Source organism: Lithobates pipiens, unplaced genomic scaffold, assembly GCF_037356315.1.
Source record: "Lithobates pipiens isolate NorthernLeopardFrog02 unplaced genomic scaffold, aLitPip1_a1.2 Scaffold_19, whole genome shotgun sequence".
Classification (NCBI taxonomy): domain Eukaryota; kingdom Metazoa; phylum Chordata; class Amphibia; order Anura; family Ranidae; genus Lithobates; species Lithobates pipiens.
Genome location: NW_027507764.1, coordinates 177,052,681 through 177,074,861, shown reverse-complemented (window position 1 = coordinate 177,074,861; position 22,181 = coordinate 177,052,681). Strand labels below are relative to the sequence as shown.

At 42.5% G+C, this 22,181-nt stretch overlaps 1 protein-coding gene across 4 annotated transcripts in view; it reads right to left on the bottom strand.

Annotated features, from left to right (window-relative positions):
• Positions 1–22,181, bottom strand: part of ATP2C1 (ATPase secretory pathway Ca2+ transporting 1) — a 204,974-nt gene that overhangs the window by 118,955 nt on the left and 63,838 nt on the right. For all 4 annotated transcript variants that reach the window (XM_077491506.1, XM_077491504.1, XM_077491505.1 and 1 more), the window contains 5 exons: positions 13,712–13,822; positions 4,468–4,584; positions 4,228–4,317; positions 2,898–2,933; positions 80–141 (listed from right to left, as the gene is read on the bottom strand). In XM_077491506.1, the coding sequence (XP_077347632.1) occupies positions 80–141; positions 2,898–2,933; positions 4,228–4,317; positions 4,468–4,584; positions 13,712–13,822 (416 nt within the window). The remainder of the gene's footprint in view (positions 1–79; positions 142–2,897; positions 2,934–4,227; positions 4,318–4,467; positions 4,585–13,711; positions 13,823–22,181) is intronic.

Below are 22,181 nucleotides of genomic sequence, written 5' to 3'. Positions count from 1 at the left end.
ACCAAAACGTAAACTATAAAATGCAACAAACATGAATTCCATAGAGTTTTAAAAAAGCAAAACAACAAGATAACCCTACCAGTGACATCCTGGTGGTACCAGTTTGCTTAGTTCTTCCAAGGATTTCTCTGACCGGTACTCCTAAATTTCAAGGAAGTATTATAAAAAGGTATTAAATGCATTGTATAAATAAGTTCAATCCAGTTTTGCATAATAGTTTAAAAACTAACAATCGTTATTTATTAAGTAGAGATATTCTTAGTAAACTGCTAAGGAGAGGAGTCTGCCCAACAGTGCAAGACTAAAAAGGTAAGGCTGGAGTTCAAAGCGTTAAAATATAGGGTAGTCATTTTTGCTGTAAAGCTGAACTTTTTATTTACATTGGGCCAGCTTGGTTACCTGTAATTAGAAAGTCGCTTGCTCAGCACCATAGAGAAAGCGGCTTGTATTCTTTTCAATGCATATAAGGCTTTTCAGATTTTGGGGAAGGGGAGAAGAGGGGGTCTGATGATGCCATAATCTACCTTTGTACGGTCAGAGAATGCAAAAGTATATAACACACTTTATCAATGGAGGAGGAATCGAGTGAGCAACGTCTGTGCTCATTGTGCCAGAACAGCAATTTGGGCTGTGGAACTGCTCTGTGTCTCTCCTCCCCTGACGTCCTGACATGAGGAGGGCAATATAGCTGGCTGGCAGCAGCATCCAAGTTTACTTTCTTTTACTTGTAAGTGAAATATAACATACAGTATATAAAAAAAGTTGTAAAAAAAAGGAAATATGTATATTTACTATAGCTAATCAAACAAGCAGGCAATTGTGAGGACAGGTAGGGTTGTGAATAGCAGTACTTTCCGGTTAAACTTAGAAAGCGGGCCTATGCAGACGAGTTCCAAGACAATCCAAATGTGGCATGCCTGGTCATGTGACATGCAGCAGTTGCACGCTGTTTGTACCAACGTAAACAGAGACCTTAATATGAGCTGCCCCTCTGGCTTTAGGCTACACGATATGAACAGGAGGACCACAGGACCTGCAGTTGGCAGCCGACGAGCAAGTTTCTGCTGACTTTCACAGTCCCACTGCCCCTGCTAATGCCTGTCTATTTCATTAAAGCTGACCTAACTACAGTTTTCACATTAATCTGCTTACAAAGCTTGAGTTCTTGTTTTTTGTCAACATGAACCAAAACGACCTAATCTTTTGCACAGAAGGTTGATTTATTTATTTTTTAACCATCATTTGCTCAGATTTTCCACAGAAAGTTGAAATGGTTTGGACAGATCTCATTTCCCAATAATCCCTACAAAAGGCAAACAATTATATAATCATCTTTTTACCATACATTAGCTGCATGATGATGAAAACAATCTATGCACATAGGCCATGATAATAAAGCTTTAGAAACGGATCCTGTTCCATTAAAGCATGAATAACAGCACAGCGCTTGTGCTGTGTAATTTGTAATTGTAATTTGGCCCCTTTTTTACCTGAAAAAAACTGGCTGATCCTGCCTGGCTATGCCCCCCCCCCCCCCCGTAAACTGGCCATGGTTTATCATGGCTGCTGAGCCCTGACACTGGTCAGTTTGTGTGCCTCCCTCAACTGCAGCTATTCTCTCTGCTCTTTCTCATCCTCTTCCCTCCCTGCCGGTCAGGTCTGTCCACTCCCCAGCTCTCCCCTCCTATCATAACTACAATAAAAACATACAATCCCCGCTGTAAAACATGTGCCCCAGTGTCTGTTTTATATTTAAAAAGATGCAGATGTGTACCTATATCAGAGCATCTCCCAGCGCTCACTTGACTCCGCAGCTCTCTCTCCTCCCCCGGTGACGTCAGCGGGAATTCTCAGCTCCTCCCACTGTAGCTGTCAGCCAGGGAGAGGAGAGAGCTGAAGAGTCACATGAGCGCTGGGAGACGCTCTGATATAAGTTACAGATCGGCATCTTTTTTATATAAAAAACACAGACACTGGGGCACATAATGTTATTTTACAGAGGGGATGGTATGTTTTTATTGTAGTGGCTTAACAACTCCTTTAAGTAAAAAAACAAAACCACGCACAAAAACCACCTTTCCCTTACTGAAACCACCCAACACCTCCTCCATGGGGAAAAATAGCAGACCATTTTGTTTTTTTCCCCACCATGGAAGGATGTTTTTTTTTTCTTTATCCAGCTTACCCCCTCACTCCTGTTGTACCCTGGCTCTTGAAGTCTTCCGAGTAATGCACATCACACATCCCAGAATGCATTAGCTTCCAGGCAAACTAGGTGTATGTCACCAGGGGACTGGCTGCATGAACCTGGATGTGGCAGCGAAAAAAAAAAAAAAAAAAAAAAAAAAAAAAGAAGAAGGATGGTGGCAGGGGACCCGCTGTGTGTAAGCCGAGTAGTGAATCATAGTATAACAATTCTGGATTCGCTGGGCAGGTGAGGATGTGAAAGCAGGTACCTGGTTTTGGCAGGCATTTGCTCCCACTTCCATTCAGATTATCGCAAAAGTTCAGCCAACTCTTCCTTGCCCCTGCAGCCCTCTGGGACACATCACAGGTTCCAGAAGATTGCGGGGCCATTCACAAAGTGCAGCGTGGCTCACGCATACGCAGCAGGAAACCTGCCGTGGAGCCGGAAGGCACATGCAGGCAAAGACGATTGAAGAATCAGCTTGGATGAGGACATCGCTAGATCCCTGGATGGGCAAGTGTCCTTATATTAAAAAAAAGTCAGTAGTTGCAGTATTTATAGCAGCTGCCTTTTTTTTTGGGGGGGGGGGGGGGGGGGGGGCTGGGAGCTTCACTTACAGCAGAAGTAATGATAAAACCATTTAGAAGTCATATTAGAGACATCAAGCAAATTGACATAGCATAAAGACACAGGAAAAAATGCACCTTACCTGAACAAAGGCAACTGTGACGACAATAAGTATTGCCTGCCAAAATACAATACAAGACAAGGTTAAGCTATATAAACCTGTATGATTATCTGTGCCAATGGCAGGATTAACTACTTTCACTTGAAATTACTGTAACATGCTGGAAATGAGTGCCACTTCTCTGTTAGCAGATTGCCACTTTAAAATCGAAAGAGAAGCCAAAACTCTATTTAACATTTAAACGTATAGAGATCATTCATCAAACATGTCCATTCAACTGCTAGTAGTTTGCCCAAAACTCCATTACAGCTATACAGGGAGCTCATTAATTAGGCCAATAAAATGGAGCATGCTTTTCGAATCCTAGTGGTACGAGCTCTCTCTGCTGAGCAGAGTTCTTTATCAGACATCAGAACCACTAGATTCTGCTCCGGGCACTTTTAGCGAGCTTGAATACAAAGCTGCACAAAGGGCACCTTGAAATAATGCAAATGTAATCAAAAATATACAATTACTTCATCAAAAAAACACATACATTTCTAACATTTTTTTGTCACTTTCATGCCCGCTAACGCTGCAATAAATCACACAATGAAATAATTTGAATGTAAGAGAACAAAGTGTAAGAAAATGTTGATTCCTGAATATTCATTAGCCTGTCCAGAAATAACGGCTGAACAATCGTGAAGTGCTTTGATAAATGGCACAGAAGTATGAATTCTTGCTTAGCTGAATAGCGAATAAATAAGCCAAGGCTAAGAAAACCACAGCAGTCATTACGGTGTGCTCGGGGAGACTCAAAACACTTCAGGGACAAAATGTTTTCTGCAAGTTTTCACAAGAAATTGGCCATGTCCTCAGAAAAGATTGCTGCAGGCTTATAAAAGATCTGCAATTATTTCGAAGAGGCAAGGGTCCAATCTTTTTTTCTTTTTCAAATCAGATAAAAACACTGCTCTATGATTAGCTAAGAGAATGTGTATGCGTGCTGTCATTGTTCATTGCACCTACTGAAAATGAGGGATGTTTAGCCGTCAAGCCGGTTCAACGACAAACATGTTCAGCGTCGCGGACTTAATTCGGAAGTTCAAATCAGAAGTTGATTTTGCTGGATTCTTGGTCAGTGACCCAGCAAATATTGAAGTTAAAGAGCACGAGAACCAGAAAACTAGCACTTACAAAAAGGAAAGGTAACCAATGACAGCCCATGCTCTCAGCACAGACTTCCTACAAATCATACTTCATTTCTGGGTAGACGTAGTTAATCGCTTATTTTCCTATAAAAACCAACAGCCAGCTATTATTACCAATGCCAATAAACCAGTAATCAGAGAATTCATGGTTCACTTACCACGGTGATACTGACGGCATCATCAAACTGATGCATTAAAATGCTGATTACAGCAGAGGCCAGCAGGAGCATAAGAAGTGGATTTTTAAACTGTAAAAAAACAAAAAACAAACAAACAGATAAATAAGTGGTGGTACTGAAAACAACTTTATTAGGGTCTACAGGCAGCAACAGTTTAAGGGGGGGGTTCTAATCAACTAAACCAAAACGTAACCACATTTCATATTACACCCCGAATACCTGAGCAATGTATTTCTTCCACAAAGGTTCATCTTCCCCGATATCAAATTCATTCCATCCATGGGAGGTTCTCCTATGGCACACTTCAGCATTGTTTAAACCACTCTGAAGATCAGCCTGCAAAGTAAACCCACACAAACGTAAATCTTTTACATTGCCTAATGTGCAATTCTAATTTAAAAAAGTTAACATCAAACAAAAAAGGGAAATGTGTAGGGCTATTAAAGGTTTTCAAAATTCAAATTCAGAATCTATTCAAAACATAGGTCAAGTCAGATCTTTCTGAGTTTAAGCACCCCAATACCGTGCCATGGTCGAAGTATGGCTACAGCACGGCTATTGTTCTGGGAAGGAGTCCACGTTAGTGTCCGTGCCCATTTCCATGTGAAGCCTGTTAAATCCTACACCCAGGAGGCTGTATGACACCCCACTAATTATCACCCCCCCCCCTCCTCCCACCAATTCCATGCCATCCCTGCTGCAGCCCCTCTCTCCTCTATTCCTGGACTTACAGGAGACACTGAGGGCATAGGCTCCCGTTGCTGTCAGTCAAACTCCTATGAGGAGGGGGTGGGGCATTACTTATCAATGTTGTGTGCGTCTGTGGATGCATGTAGCCCAGATCAGGAGAACACACACACACACACAGGTGCCCCATAGTACTAGGCTTGCTAAGGGGGCAACCGTAGAAGGAAGTGCACTGACATGGAATCGCCAAAGAAGATGTAAGGAACTGCTCTGTGCAATATAATTGCACAGAACAGGTAAGAATAAATTTTTTTTTTTTTATGTAAAAACAAAAAAAGCGAGACACATTTGCATTTAATATCACCAATGCAAAAAATACCTTCTATCCCTCAAAGCCTCTTCCAATTAGTTTTTCTTTTTTTCTGCTGTGACGTAACTTGATTTCCTCTTAGGCCCCTTTCACACTGAGGCGCAGGTAAACTGTCAGTAAAACACTTTTGCTTTTGAAGCGCTTTCCATTCATTTCAATGGAAAAGGGCGTTTTTTCACCACCCTGCCAGCGCACTGCCCCAGTATGAACGCATTCATTGATTTTCATGAAAAAAGGTTTGTGAGCTTTTCAGGAGCTTTTTTTTTAGCGTGAAAGAGCCTGAAAGCGTCTCAGTGTGAAAGGGGTCTTAATGGGCATACAACGCCCACTGAGAGCAGACGAGTCCTTGATTACATTAAGGATTAAACTGGACTCCCCTTTTGGATATCGTATATGGGCCTGAGAACCGGAATCGTATTTAAAGGCGCAGTACCCCTGTAGGGGTGTATTTCTTAGAAGAACCATATCGCATATGGATCTGAATATTGGAATCACACAAAGACTGATCTGAAGGCACTGTACCCCTGTAGGGGTGTATCTTTCTGGTGAGTGGGGAACCTTGTGGGGGAGCACGCAGTCACCTGAAGAACATATTTGCAAGCACTAAAGTCACTTTCTTTCTCCTGGATTTGCACAATCGAGGATTTTTTTGATTTTCCATTTATATTTTTTATTTTTCACGTGTGGACATTAATAGACTTTTTTGCTTTTTCCTTTTTTCTGTTTTCGTTCTCCTTAATTTTGGCTTTAACGTTTATTCATCATTGTTTTGAAAAAAAAAAAAATGTTATTTTTATTATCTTTTTAATTTGAATTCAAATTTATTTTTTATTATTTATATGCACATAATTTATTATTTTTTGTTTATGATATACAAGTAAGCTGGTTGATCCATATCCCACGCACACACACCCTTTTTGGGGTCTTTTTGCGATTTTGCACAATTAGATATATGAGGTGGAGTTTTTGTTTACAAATTTTATAGCCATACTGTGTGGTTTTTTTCATAAGTTTGCACTTTAGCCTGATCATTTGATTGTCTGTAGTTGATTAATTCAACACACAGTGGAAATTGTGGGAATTTAGCGTAACTCGCATTAAGTATCATATGTGGCACTTATCTTTGCACAAAAGCACTTTATATGGGTATTTGTAGGCCTTTTTTCACAATTTACTGAATTTTTATTGCGATTACTCGATTACTCTCAACTAATATAGAAAGGTTTATGTATATTAACAATCTACTGATTTGAGGTGACACTTGGTCTGGTGGAGACAAGGGTGGTCGTCCTCTTCTTCAATATTAGGTAGCGCCGGATACCCCACATTTTCTTGAGATTATTAACTATTTTGAAAAACCCTTGCGGGGATTTCTTGGTTGGGGGGCTGCAACACATACATACATACATACACATATATAATGTTCTTTATTCTTTCTGCTTCCTGTACTACATAAGCGCGGCTGTGTTCAATCTTTTTAATTTGTTCATTCTCTATGGCCTCGCTGTAAGCAGGAACATAGCCACCCTCTCTCGCTCGCTTCCAAGATGGACTAGGCTATGTACTATAGGATTTGTAGTGGGCATAAAGTAACGCACATGACCATAAACTAACATGTACTGCTTGTTCCAAATAAATAGGACTTGAGGGAGAGGAAATTTCAGAGATCACCATGAAAATTAGAAGGGGGTAGAAAAACACAGATTACAGGGCCTTTAAAGCAGAAGTTCCACCCACATTTTTCACTCCTCACCATACAGCACTAATGTGCATCCCTAAAATGAATTGGCTTTTTTTTTTCCCTGTTCACTTACCCGATTTATGCCTGTATCCAATTTCACTTCCTCCTTTAGGGGCCACGGCACTGAGTGTCATTTCCAGCTTTGCACTGGCTCCTGGGAGATCTTGGTCAGCTTGACAGGAGCCTGCAGGGTGTGCAAAGCATACTTAACATCCCCATTCTGTGCAGTGCAGTTTTGTTCAGCTTGACATGACGCTGCTCCCATAACATTTAACATTGGCGTCTATGGACAATCTTGGTCAAGCTGACCAAGATTTCTCATAGAAGCCCATGTTAAATGGTACTGGAGCCGTGCCATGATAAGCTGAACAAAACTGCACAGAATGGGGACGTTAAGTATGCTGGGCACACCCTGCAGGCTCCTCCCAACATCACACACGTTCACCAGAATAGGAAGAGAGACGTCCATGTCCGAGCGGCAGCAGCCACCGCCCATGGAGGCCAATGACGCCCTCCCCGCAATAAGGTGAACCAGATGGAAAAATTAAAACATGCCAGTGTCAGTGTGCATGGCATGAAGGTGTAAAGCCGATTCACGGTAGAGACCAGCCCGCCCCCCGATCCCACACACACACACACACACACACACACACACACACACACACACACACACACACACAGGGGGATGGCGATTGCCATTTACTCACCTCCATCCCTACAAAAATGTGGACTAAAAAAGGGAAAACCTAGGACTTTAGATGAGACATGTGGGTCACATGTCTCCATCCCTGAATATGTATGAAGGGGGGGGGGGGGGGATTTTGGGACTTTGAAAGAGGTAAGTGCATATGGCTATAAGAGGAGTCAATATCCCAGAACAGGTTTTCATTGGTAAAAAAAAAATAAAAAATAAAAAAACACACACAAGGAACATGGAACATGGCAAAATGACATACACGCAGCAATGAACAAAAATTGTCAATCACACGTTACAGACCATATATGGAAACAAACATTGATGGCAACCAACGTGTGATACGAAACTAATCCTGTATGTAATAAAAACATTTAAAATACATGGTGGGTGAACACAAGATCATGTGATGAGTAAAAGGATTTGCAAGGGAGTAAGTGCATCGAAATAATCCCAATGTGTTTCGGGGGTTAGCTCAAGAGTAATAATTCTAGCCTTAGACCTCCTAACTCAAAACATGCAACATGTAGAATATTTTAAACACCACCTATGGAGATTTTAAGGGTAAACGTTTGTTGCTATTCCACAAGCAGGTGCCATTTTTAAACATATGACATGTTGGGCATCAATTTACTCAGGTCTAACATCTTTGACAATCTAAAAAAAAAAAAAAAAAATTATATATAAAATGTTTGGTGGTTCCAAGGAATTTCTTCCCAAAAAAACGTTTAACCACTTCAAAACCAGGCACTTAAACACCTTCCTGCCCAGACCAATTTTGAGCTTTCAGCGCTGTCGCACTTTGAATGACAGACAATTACGCGGTCATGCTACACTGTACCCAAATGAAATTTTTATGATTTTTTTCCCACAAATAGAGCTTTCTTTTAGTGGTATTTGATCACCTCTGCGGTTTTTATTTTTTGTTAAACAAATAAAAAATACCGAAAATTTTGAAAAAAAAATAATTTTGTTTTGTTTGTTTGTTTCAAAACTTTGTAAATAAGTAAGTTTTTCTCCTTCACCGATGGGTACTGATGGGGTTACACTGATGGGCAATGATAAGGAGGCACTGATGGGCACCGATGAGGTGGCACCAATGAAGTGGCACTGATGAGGTGGCATTGATGGACACTGATACGTGGCACTGATGGGCACTGATAGGCGGCACTGATGGGCGACACGGATGGGCACTGATAGGAGGCACAAATTGGCACTGATAGCTGGCACAGATTGGCATGGATGGGCATGGGTATGCGGCACAGGTGGGCATGGGTAGGCAGCACAGGTGGGCATGGATGGGCACTGATAGGTGGCATGGATGGGCACTGATAGGCGGCATTGTATTATAATATACTGTACTAATGGATGCCATTAGGGGGGGGGGGGGCTGTGCTGATAATCGATCAGCACAGGCCCCCCCCTGTCAGAGGAGCAGTCGACTGGCTCTCCTCTACTCTAGTCCGACAGACGCGAGTGGGGAAAAGCCGATCACCGGCTCTTCCTATTTACACTGTGATCAGCCGTGATTGGACACGACTGATCACGTGGTAAAGAGTCTGCGTCGGAGACTCTTTACCGAGATCGTAGTTGCAGGGTGTCAGACTGAGGGCGCGCAGCGGGTCATAATCCTGATCACGTCATATGACGTCCGATCAGGATTATGAAACCACTTTACCACCGTCATTTTGTTATAGGGCGGGCGGCAAGTGGTTAACTTGTAAACACCAAATCTCAGAACGAGTCTCGGGCCTGAAATTGTTCAAAATTAAATTGGGTATACTGTGAATACTCTGTATTATAGGAGGTTGTAAGAGCCCGACACCAAAGTGCAAGTGGAAGAGTGAGTGGAAGTGAAAAATCAGTGTGGAGGAAAAAAAGATCAGGTCAAATAAAAAAAAATAAAAAAAAATAAAAAAAAAGGTAAAAAGAAAAAGGGAAAAGAAACAACAAGAGTAGGCTTCTGTGGATATGAACAGAAAAAAAAAATGACCATGTAAATACCTGTTGGTGATGTGGAAAAGTAGATTCCAAATGGTGCTTCCAGATACTGGCATGTTCGAATTTTCCCATCTGGGTCACCTTATGGAGGGAGGGAAGGCGGCTTTAACCTCCATGGGCGGTGGCTGCTGCTCGGATGTGGACATCCCTACCTACTCCGGGCTCATGTGTGTGACGTTGGGGGGAGCCCCCACAGGGTGTGCTGAGCATACTTAACATCCCCATTCTGTGCTAGCCAGTCCACATGGCAGCACCTTTTTGTGCAAACCATTTGGAATCTACTTTTCCACATCACTAACAGGTATTTACATGGTCAGTTTTTTCTGTTCATGTTCAGAGGCCTGCTCTTATAGTTTATTTTTTCCCCTTTTTTTGACCTGCTCTTTGCTCCCTCCACACTATTTTCACTTCCAATCACTCGTCCGCTAGCACTTTGGTGTCGGGCTCTTACAACTTCCTATAGTACAGATCATTCACAGTATATCCAATTTCATTTTTAGATATGAAGCCCACTCACATCAACATCTGGATTTGTCTGGCAGAGACAATTTGGGCAGCCTCTGATTACTCATCTCCCATGTTCCAGACTTATCACAACGCAAGGGATGAGCAAATATCTTTCCCCTTTCTTTTTTTGTACATATCCTCCCAGCTGAGGGGTACAACATTGGATCATACTGAGCTACTCATGTTTTGTTTTATAGATATGTGTGCATCTCCCCCTGAAGAGTGGTATTACCCAGGAAACGCATCGGGTTTATATGGATGCACTTACTGGATGCACTTACTCCCCTGCAAATCCTTTTACTCATCACATGATCTTGTGTTCACCACCCATCATGTATTTTAAATGATTTCATTACATACCACAGGTTGGTTGGTTGCTATCAAAGTTCATGTAATTTTGTCATGTTCCTTGTTTTACCAATAAAAACCTGTTCTGGGATATCAACTGATTTTATAACCATATGCACTTACCTCATCCAAAGTCCCAAAATCCCCCCCCCCCCCTTCATAAATATACAGGGATGGAGACATATAACCCACGTCTCATCTAAAGTCACAAATTGTTCTCTTTAGTACACGCTTTCTTGTAATAACCGATGCGGCTAAACAGCAGCTCGGCTGTTATTAAAAGGAGTGGGAGGGAACATCCCTCCTGCAGCTCGCCTGGGCTCTCCTGTCCCAATGGGAGACCCAAGCCACTAGCCGACAAGTCCATTGGCTGGTGTAGTAACCCGGAAGTAAAAGCACTTCCAGTTTACTCGGCATTTAAAAAAAATTCACAGTATTCAAAAAAGCCAATCTTGGTGTTTTGAATACTAATCAAGTGCAGACACCAGATCCCTCCATAAAGAGTACCTGTCACTGCCTATTACTGTCACATTACATTCCTTGTGACAGCAAAAAAAGTGATCAGACGTGATCAGACAAATAATTCTAGCCCAGGACCACCTCTGTATCTATAAACAGGCAGCCGTTAAAAACATTTTTAAATGGTCGCAGTTAAGTTCTGCTTTAAACTTAGCTTGGAGAGACTTTGAGGTCTTGTGATCAGCCTAGGCCAAGGATTCAAACTTACAACATGATTTCTGTGAAATGCCATAGATAAAACCCAACCTGCAATTAAGGGCTCAACACAGGTAGTAGCAAGCAGCACAAGCCTCCCAGTTTTATACTCTTGCTACCTGAACTTTTTGCCCAGATTAGCTTCCCCTAAGCCTTGGGCATTAGGTTAGGAAATTAATCAGGCATGATAAATGCAGTAAGATTATAAATATATACACTTCATTAACCGAAAGAGTCCTATCCAGCAAATACATCCGCCTATGCACTCCAGGATTACAAGCATGCATGTACTGACTGCTTACAGCCACACATTGATTGTCTCTTATAGTGGTATCAACCCTAAAACCAAAAATTTCATTTACTGCAGCTATCAATCCTAAAATGCTGCATTAATTTTCTTTTTTTTTAGGCTCCCCACCCCCTGTTTTCACCTGGTGTCCTGGCCAGCAACACCTCCTGTAGTAGAGTGCCCCCATTCTGGATGAAGGAGCACAGGGGGTCACCTTTGGACAGCAGTATTTGCAGTCTGTGGAGGGGAGTGTTAGTGTATTTAAATCTTCTAGTAAATCTAATTAATTGAAGCCAAACTCCTGCTCACACTTTATACGCAGTTACAGCATTTTTTGGGGGGGGGGGGATAAAGGTTTTACATAAATAATACTGATCATTGTAATCTCCCCTGTCAGTGTTGAATGGTTTGTCGCATCCCTGTAACTGCAAAATAATAAAATGTCTGCTTTTTTTGTTAATACTGCTGTAATCAACAGGGCGAACTATGGGCTACCTGCTAAAAAATTTCATCCACAGACTTTTCTTCAAAATGCAGGTGCCCCTGTGATATGAGTATTAATATACCAAAGGGGTCGGGGATTGATAAAAAAAAAAAAATAAAAATAAAAAAAAAAAACAAATTCATACGCATACATTGAATGGTCACAGATAAAACTCAACCTGTAACTGCTACCGAGAAGCTAGTGCAGAAAAAAAAAAAAAAATGTACCCTCTCTGTGCTGAAGAAGGTGCATTAGGCAGCACAAACTGAAGACAGACCTTTTTTTCCTATTATTCAGTGCAACCTTCTGACATCATTTGTGCCTTTTTTTTTTTTTTGTGAAAAGAAAACTGAACAATCCTGCTGATTCAACTACACAGGTTTTGACCACTGCCACCTATTTAAATAGTATCCAAAGAATTAAAAAATATTTACAAAAATTGTATTCCTAAAAAATTTTGCATCAGTTTAAATTGCACACAACGAAAATAAATAAAAATGTACTCCTAAAAGTGACACGAAATTATATCCTTATTCTCCATATAAAAAAATCCACACACATCCACTACTTTATGGCCCTGCAACCATTTTCCTTTAAATCGTTTCTTACTGAGATTTTGTGCTCCTTGTAAAGTCCTCCATAAGCTCCTGATCCTCTGCGCTTCCTCCCCTCACTTCTGTTTATTTAGAATGTGCACTGCTCTAAATACATTACAAATCCCTATAAATCCCACAGTCCATCTCAAGAGTGAGCAAAAAAAAAGAAAAGGAGAGTGGCTATGGTCCTACATCCAGTGAACCATGGAGAGCAAGTGTAGCCACCATCTAAGAGGAAGTTGCATGACAGCAGCAAATAAAAAATAAATGTAAATTACATACTTGAACAGAATTAGATTTTTTTTTCCACCAGACCAGACCTATTATTCCAGGTAGTCTACATTATACAGATACTGTAAATGCAATACAGAAGGTTTAAACTAAAACATAAACCGCAGACAGAGAAGGATAGTTCTACAAACTAAACAAAGAGCAAATCATATCGGAGTTCCTGCATGATTCGCATTATCACATTAAAGCGGAGGTCCGCCCACCGCTGCAAAAATTAAAAGCCAGCAGATGCACATACTGCAGCTGCTGACTTTTAATAATCGGACACTTACCTGACCTGGAGTCCAACCATGCCGGAACCGCAGCTGATGTTTCCATTGCTGTCGGGTGCATGCCGCTTCCATTGCGAGCAAGGGAGCCCGGAAGTGTAGTCTTACGGCTTCATGCCGGGAACCTGACTGCGCATGTGCAAAACTCCGCTCCTCTCTCCTACTGTCCCAGTGGCCGGGGAAAGAGGAGGGAGCCCGGGCGGGGACGTCAATACCCGTGGCTGAGGCTCCCAGAAGTATGAACAGGATACTTGTGAATGACAGGTATCCTTTCCCCCCACCCCCCCACCACCCCGAAAGGTGCCAAATACGGAACTTCGAGCGGAAGTTCCACTTTTGGTTGGAACTCCACTTGAATTCAAGAAGAAGAAGTGGAGTTATTTTTTTAATACATCTTCAATTCCATGACAGAACCAATTTGAATTTACAACGAAACAGAAGATCTGCAAACAATTAGAAAACAAAATCCTACCTTAAGGATCCAAGCAACTTCACTGACTGGTAATTCACTCGCTTTTTTCGAAGATAACACAGGAATCATTGTATCATTTTCAGGATTCGAGGATTCATGAAATTTTGACGCCTGCAAGAAAAAAATAAAAAACACACAATTGTAGTCTTCAGCATATTGTTCATTAAAAGTAGTACAATTATAGGATCATCCAAAAGATTTTAAGCAAAACTCAAAATAAAGAATATGAAAAGAAAAAAAAGAGTTGATAAAACCCCAATCAATTGCGTTAGATAAAATTACACTTGGCAACTCAACATTTTATCACATTATAATCCTTCCTTTTATTCCATAAAAATTATTGGCATAAAGCAAGCTTGCCAAACTTTCAAGAGCCTCATTCATAGTATTTATGCACTTGTGTATTCCAGGCTGAGCTACTGCAACTATCTGCATCCAGTTGTGATATTAACTACCAGAATATGCTGGATTTGTGCTTTGGTCAGGAAGGGTGTAAAATCTTCCGGGGCTGAAATGGTTAATGAAGACATAACCACTGACAGCAAAGTCAGTTTTTGGACCTCTGCAGACTACAATGAAATTAGGCAATGTAGCCATGTTTAGGACTCAAACCAGCCTGTGACTGTCCAATGAAGGAGCAGCAGCACACTGTTGAAGTAGTCCTCCTTATAATACAGGATTTATATAGCACCAACAGTCTGCAGTGCTTTACAATATAAAAAGAGACAATACAATTCAATGCAAGAGGGTTAGGGGGTTCCTGCTCCTGTGAGCTTACAATCTAACCCAAAGTAGGCATATTCAGTGTGGACAAGGCACTGTGCAGAGCAATGGAGCCTTAGCTGGCTGTTGTCTCTCGAAATCCCTGCCAGCAGTGCTATACTGAGGGGTTATTAGGGGCGGATATAAAGACAGAACCAGGAACTCGTACTAAATGTATGTAAAAATACATTTAATGATTTATTAATAAATATATGCATATCAAATGATTACCTGCCTGGATACAGCTTTATTGAGACCGTTCAAGCAGAAACATTACATGCCTCCTTCTGTCTGAGCACTTGCGGTTCTTTAGCATTATTAGATTGCCTTAAATAGGAAAGTGCACCACACAGCTATAAGATTGCTGAGATGATTAAACATGCAGGGAAAGCTTTATTAGTTGCAGATTTGGATAACATAAAAGGAATCTAATCTCAAATCTGAAAACATTTCGTGCTGATCATCCGAAAATGTGAGGTTTTGTACACACTGGGGAAATAAGTAGTGTTCACATAATCTGCCATCAGTAGTCTTGCAAGGGCATCATTCCTGGCATTAATGTGCCGATAGTCTTTTAGAAATCCACAGACCCTACAGCTGATAACATGACTACTGCAGGTACTGAATTATCAAATCCCATAACCCGTCTACCCAAGTGACAAAGACTGCATAATTCACTCACTGCCTCCAGCCATTCTGCTGAGCCAGCACACCAAATGCTTTTTGCATTCGTTCTACCTGTTCCAGCATCTGGCACCATACATCTTCTTACAGCAATGAGTTTTCTAACCTGACTTGATATATTTCTATGTCCCTGCAAGCTTTAATGCTCGTTAACTATTTAAAGGATGGAAACCAAGTATGCACATTGCCTTTCACAGACCATCCACTGAGTAGCATGTGGCATCTGTGCCACGCGGAAGTTATCAGAGTGATGAGCGCTCCAGTGTGTCCTGCATAGATTTTTTTCTAACATGCTAGAGAAAGAACTCACCAAATCTACCATCCACTGACCCAGAGTTCAAACTACAACACTTTGCAAAAAGGGTCACACTCCCTTAAAGCAGAACTTTACTCATAACTTGATAAAAAAATAATGTTGTTTAGCAAGTAACATTATACATTCCACATTAATAATTATGCTACAAAAATTAGTATGTGCTGTAAATTACCTCCAGTGTTGCTCCCATTTCTTCTTGCTGAAGGCTACCATTTTACTGAAGCCCAGAGCCCCTGAACAGCAGTAAATCTTAAAGTAAAACTAAACCCACCGATTTAACGGTTTAAACGCTGGTATTGTCACATTTACCTGTGTCCTCAACCAAACTGCGAAACCATCAAATGGCCGGTGTCATAATTGATCACATGTGCAGCACCATGGCAGTTGCAGATCAAACAGAAGCAGCTTCCTTGGCTGTGAAGGATAGGAGAGATTAACTCTGCTTTAAGGCTGCCAGCAGATCGGCCTCCACAAATTTAGCATTGCTAAAAATTTGTGACCAACTGAGCATGTACAGAACAGGGCGAGACAGTATTACTTGGTTTTAAACAGTATAGGCACTTATTTTTAATTTTTTACATAGCTACACCTGCAAAAGGGGCAAGCTTAAGCCATCAAGTAAGACAAATTAGAACTATAGGCAAAAAGCAGAGTTAGGCCGCGTACACACGGGCGGACTGTTCGCCCAACTTTGTCCGCTGAACAGTGTTTCAGCGGACAGTCCGCTCGTGTGTGGGCTTCAGCGGACAGTCTGACGAACAAAGTTTTTCGGAATTTCCGTAAGACTGTCCGCTGAAACTTGGTTTGAGCGGACAGTCCACTCGTGTGTAGGCTTGTTCGGCAAACTAAGTCTCGCGCATGCTCAGAAAGAATTTACACGGCGAAGGTTGCATTGCAGTGTATCGGACGTCGAATTTCTCGTCCCGTCGTACGTGCCGTTCACGTCATCGCGCAAGTTTTCAGCGGACTGTTCGTTCGTCGTGTGTGGTCAAGTCCGTTCATGCTAATTTTGAACGGACTGTTTGTCAAACTGTTTGACGAACCTAGTTGGGCGGACAGTCCGCCCATGTGTACGCGGCCTTAGACTTGCCGGTAACTACTTTTCTGAGAGTCTTCCTGGACAGCCGTGAGACCTAGGGCAGGACAGGAAACATGTTAACACCCATTAGATAAAAGGGGGGTCCTCCAGGCCTCATGTCAGTATTTCTCAAGAACCGTAGGACGTACCTGTAAAAACGCATGTATAATACACATAACTTCAAGGACAAAACCGAGTGGGAATCCAGCTGTCCTGGAAGACTCTCAGAAAAGGAGGAGTTACTGGTAAGTCTAACTCAACTTTTCTCTAAGCGTCTTCCAAGACAGCCATAAGATGATGAGCCAGAATTTACCAGTCTAGGGAGGGACAACTGCCTGAAGGACCTTTACGACCAAACTATATAGAACTACAGCTGAGGTGGGAGAGTCTGTCCATAGGACAACAATCAGTCGTACACTGCACAAATCTGGCCTTTATGGAAGAGTGGCAAGAAGAAAGCCATTTCTCAAAGATATCCATAAAAAGTCTAGTCTAAAGTTTGCCACAAGCCACCTGGGAGACACACCAAACATGTGGAAGAAGGTGCTCTGGTCAGATGAAACCAAAATCGAACTTTTTGCCCACAATGCAAAACTATATGTTTGGCGTAAAAGCAACACAGCTCATCACCCTCAACACACCATCCCCACTGTCAAACATGGTGGTGGCGGCATCATGGTTTGGGCCTGCTTTTCTTCAGCAGGGACAGGGAAGATGGTTCCAGACCTGAATCCAATCGAGAATCTGTGGAAAGAGCTGAAAACTGCTGTTCACAAACGCTCTCCATCCAACCTCACTGAGCTCGAGCTGTTTTGCAAGGAAGAATGGGCAAGAATTTCAGTCTCTCGTAGTGCAAAACTGATAGACACATACCCCAAGCGACTTGCAGCTGTAATCGCAGCAAAAGGTGGCTCTACAAAGTATTAACGCAAGGGGGCCGAATAATTTTGCACGCCCCACTTTTCATGTTTTTATTAGTTAAAAAAAAGTTTCAAAAATCCAATAGATTTCGTTCCACTTCACAATTGTGTCCCACTTGTTGGTGATTCTTCACAAAAAATAAAAATGTTATATCTTTATGTTTGAAGTCTGAAATGTGGCAAAAGGTTGAAAAGTTCAAGGGGGCTGAATACTTTCGCAAGGCACTGTATATAGTTTGAATACCATGTCATAGATATAAGTTATAGATCGTTGAAATAAAAAACACAAAACCTATTTCCACCCTCCATGTCGCTAGTTCCTCCATGCTAAAGCTGCCAATGGGGCCCGATCTTGTGACTGAAAAAGCGTGGCGTCAAAGTAGGCAAGTATAGGCATCTTTTTATTTCACAGGGTAGAGTCCTAGAATGGGAGTACGAGTCCATAGAGCAGTCTTTAGCCACCTGAAGTCAATCCAATAGCCAGAATTTGCGTAGTTGAATCACTAAAAGCCAATCTGCGAGGAGTTGTGACAGGTACATCATTAACATTTGCGTTTAGTTAACAGTAACTGGAAACTCATGATCTGTCAGCAGTTTGTCACTGTCTTTGCCAAAATGATTTCTACACATCAACCATATCATTATTTCTCTCTACAACCACGTGGAATGCAGAAAGATAAAAGGTTGTTTTATTTTTAATTTTTTTTCATGAGGGAAACATGGAATCTGTCATTTCTGACCTCCTTGTTATACAAATGTTTCTTGCTTGGCTGTCATACTGACCTTCTTGCTTTCGTATTTAAAGTGATAAGTCTTGTTTTTTTCCTATAAAAATAACAAACATGTTATACTTACCTGCTCAGTTACATAGCAACTTAAAAGCCCCGATCCTCCTCTCCTTGGGTCCCTCTTCTGTGCTCTTGGCCCCTCCCTCCTGTTCACTGCCCCCACAGCAAGCAGCTTCATTCAGATACGGACCCCTGACCCGGCCCCACCCCCCTCTCTCCCAATTAGCTAGTTGACCTTGACAGCAGCAAGAGCCAATGGCACCCGCTGCTGTGTCTCAGCCAATCAGGAAGGAGATTCCCGGATGGCTGAGACACTCGTGGACATCACTGGATAGAGAGGCACCTCAGGTAAGGGGGGGGGGCTGCTACACACAGAAGGCCAGACCACTTTATGCGATTCGGCACTGCGTCGCTTTAACTGACAATTGCGCGGTCGTGCGACGTGGCTCCCAAACAAAATTGACATCCTTTTTTTCCCCACAAATAGAGCTTTCTTTTGGTGGCATTTGATCACCTCTGCGGTTTTTATTTTTTGCGCTATAAACAAAAATAGAGCGACAATTTTGAAAAAAAAGCATTATTTTTTACTTTTTGTTATAATAAATATCCCCCAAAAATATATAAAAAAAAACATTTTTTTCCCTCAGTTTAGGCCGATATGTATTCTTCTACATATTTTTGGTTAAAAAATAAATAAATCGCAATAAGCGATTGATTGGTTTGCGCAAAAGTTATAGCGTTTACAAAATAGGGGGTAGTTTTATGGCATTTTTTTTATTAATAATTTTTTTTTTACTATTAATGGCGGCGATCAGCGATTTTTATTGTGACTGCGACATTATGGCGGACACATCGGACATTTTTGACACATTTTTGGGACCATTGTCATTTACACAGCAATCACTGCTATATAAATGCAGCGATTCCTGTGTAAATGACACTGGCAGTTAAGGGGTTAACCAGTGGGTGGCAGTGTAGGGGTTAAGTGTTCCTAGGGGTGTGTTGCTAACTGTTGGGGGCTGGGCTTTCATTTAGTGAACACTGATCTCTGCTCCAATCACATGGAGCAGAGATCAGCGTCACTAGTTGCTAGGCAGAACGGTGAGATGCCGTTTACAACGGCATCTCTCCGTTCAGCTGCCCCGTGAGACGAGCGCGGGTATGCCCGCGGCGATCGAGTCCGCGGGACCCGCGACCGGACTCCCAGGGGTCCCGACCAGCACGAAAGCGCTCCGGCGGTGGCACGTTCGCGATGGCAGGGCGGCATTAGAGATTGGACGTACCTGTACGCCAATATTCCTGCCCGTGCTATTCTGCCGACATACACCGGTGTGCACTGGTCGGGAACCGGTTAAGTACGGTAACTGTTCCAGAACAGGTAAGCAAAGCTCTAAGTTAGGCCTAATTCGCTTAGCTTTATCCCAAAAGAAACAAAACAGTTTGCTCTAACTGCTTATCAAGTATTAGCTGAAGTTTGGCTTCAATTTGTTAGTGTATCTAAATCTGCTAGTACGTCTAACACCCCCCTCCCACCCAGACTGTCCATGCTGCCACCCCCTGCGCTTCTTCATCCGGAGTGGAGGCACTCTAATGTAGATGTGTTACTGGTCAAATCACCAGGTGAAAACAGAAGAAGAAAGCCTAAAAACAAACAAACGCAGGCACCACATCTTAAAGCGGGAGTCCGCCGGGACTCCGCGTTTTTTTTTTTTTTTTTTAAAAGCCAGCAGCTACAAATACTGCAGCTGCTGACTTTTAAAATATTGACACTTACCTGTCCAGCGCGCTCGCGATGTCGGCACCCGAAGCCGATCTCTAGATCGTCTGTCGGGTGCTGCCGCCGCCATCTTGGGTATGGGAATCAGGAAATGGAGCCTTTCGGCTTCATTTCCCGGTTCCCTACTGCGCATGCGCGAGCCGCGCTGCGCAATAAGGACGCTCCCCGCTGCCTCTGGGATCTGTGCGTTTCCCAGCAGGCAGCGGGGCACTTGCGGAAAGGGGCGGGCACTTGCGGAAAGGGGCGTAATCTACGCCCCTTTCCGCAGAGAGCTATCCCGGAAGTGGGTGCAGAATACCTGTACTGTACAGGTATCTGCACCCCCCTGAAAGGTGCCAATTGTGGCGCCGGAGGGGGGGGGAGGGTTCCGATGAGCGGAAGGTCCACTTTAGGGTGGACCTCCGCTTTAGGGAGTGGTAAGCTGCAATATATATCATGTTTGTGTTTAATACCTCTTTAGGCTCTATTTTTTTGTTTGTCTATTTTCACATGCATTAGCTCACTGACATGCATCAACGTCAATATACATCACTTGCACCAGTTTAAATGTTTTCTGCAAAATAACATGAACAGAAATTCACGGACTTGCTTGAAAAGTATTGTTCTCAGAAGCATGAAGCTATTAGCAGCTTTGAGCTGCACCATATATTACCATTATATAAACATATTTTTGCACATTTCAGAGTTTGTGCTGCATGTGTTGGCCATTTTTTACACTTCATTACCGATGTCATCTGTTCAGAAACGCCGTGACTTTGGGGTGTTAATGGAACACAAGTAATCGAGGCAGCTCAATTTTGCTCATTTGTTTCCTAAGCAACCCTGTGTGGGGTGATGTTGACATGGAGCACTGAGCAAAGGGCAGCAGGAGGAGGATTGTAATGTTCACATTCGTTTTCTTTATGGTCGGTTCAAGTTGTTGTAGGTACGTGTTTGTTAAACAGGGATGGCATCTGTTGTATGTAAACCTTATAACCCATGGTGGTGATTATTGCAGCAGAATCACCTTTTTATTTTTTAAAGCGACACTAAATGTTTTTTATTTTCTTTAAAATAAAAAGGATTTACTTACCTGCTCCGTGCAATGATATTGAACAGGGTGGTTCCTTGCCTTCTTTTTTTGGAAATAAACCCCCCCCCAACCTCCACGCTGGCGCTGTTCATTTCGTTCTGCTATAGGTGCCTCCTAGCAAGCTGGATACATTAACACCGCTGTGTGCATACATAGACACACGCACAGCGCCAGTAAGCCATGCTCCTGCTTCCTCCTTACAGGAGTTTGAACAACAGCACAAGATTGTTACACGTTATTGTTGTCATGGACGTTTCCCAGGTAACAGATTTATAGGTTGTGCACTTGTTGCCTCTACAGTATATTAAAGGGGTTGTAAAGGTTTGTTTTTTATTTTCTACATAGGTTCCTCTAAGCTAGTGCATTGTTGGTTCACTTACCTTTTCCTTCGATTTCCCTTGTAAATGTTTTTTTTCTTTGTCTGAATATCTCCCTTCCTGTTTCCCCTCAGTAAACTTCTCACCATCATCTGAGCTGGTGGTTAGTCAGCCAGAACAGCTTACTGAGGAGGAACAGGAAGTGAGAAATTCAGACAAAGTAAATAAAAGAAAAAAAAAACATTTATAAGGGAAATCGAAAAAAAAGGTAAGTGAACCAACAATGCACTAGCTTAGAGGAACCTATTTAGAAAATAAAAAACGAACAGGGAAATCTTACAATGGGGACCCTAGTTATGGTGCTCAGGAGGTGTCCAAAGGATTCCCTTAACCATTTCCCGGCCGGCGCACGACGATGTACGTCAGCAGAATGACACGGACATGGCTGCTGTTCCTGCTTCTCAGTGCATGGGGAATGCCAGCACTGCTGTGTACTTCCGATCTCATGCCCGCAAGCCGCATGGTAGCAGAAACTGCTCCTTTCCCCACTGACAGCCTGGCTTGAATGTGTGGGGAAGAGAGGAAGCCGCGCTCGTGGAGGGGCAGAACTTGTGTTCCAAGCTGGCCCACAGGCAGTACCCTGCGGGGTCACTTCTGGGGCGTGACATCAGCAGCAGGCGCCAGACACGCTAGACTCCCACTACAGGGGAGGGATGGACTCCTCTGCCATACCTGCACAGGCAGCAGAAGCAGGCC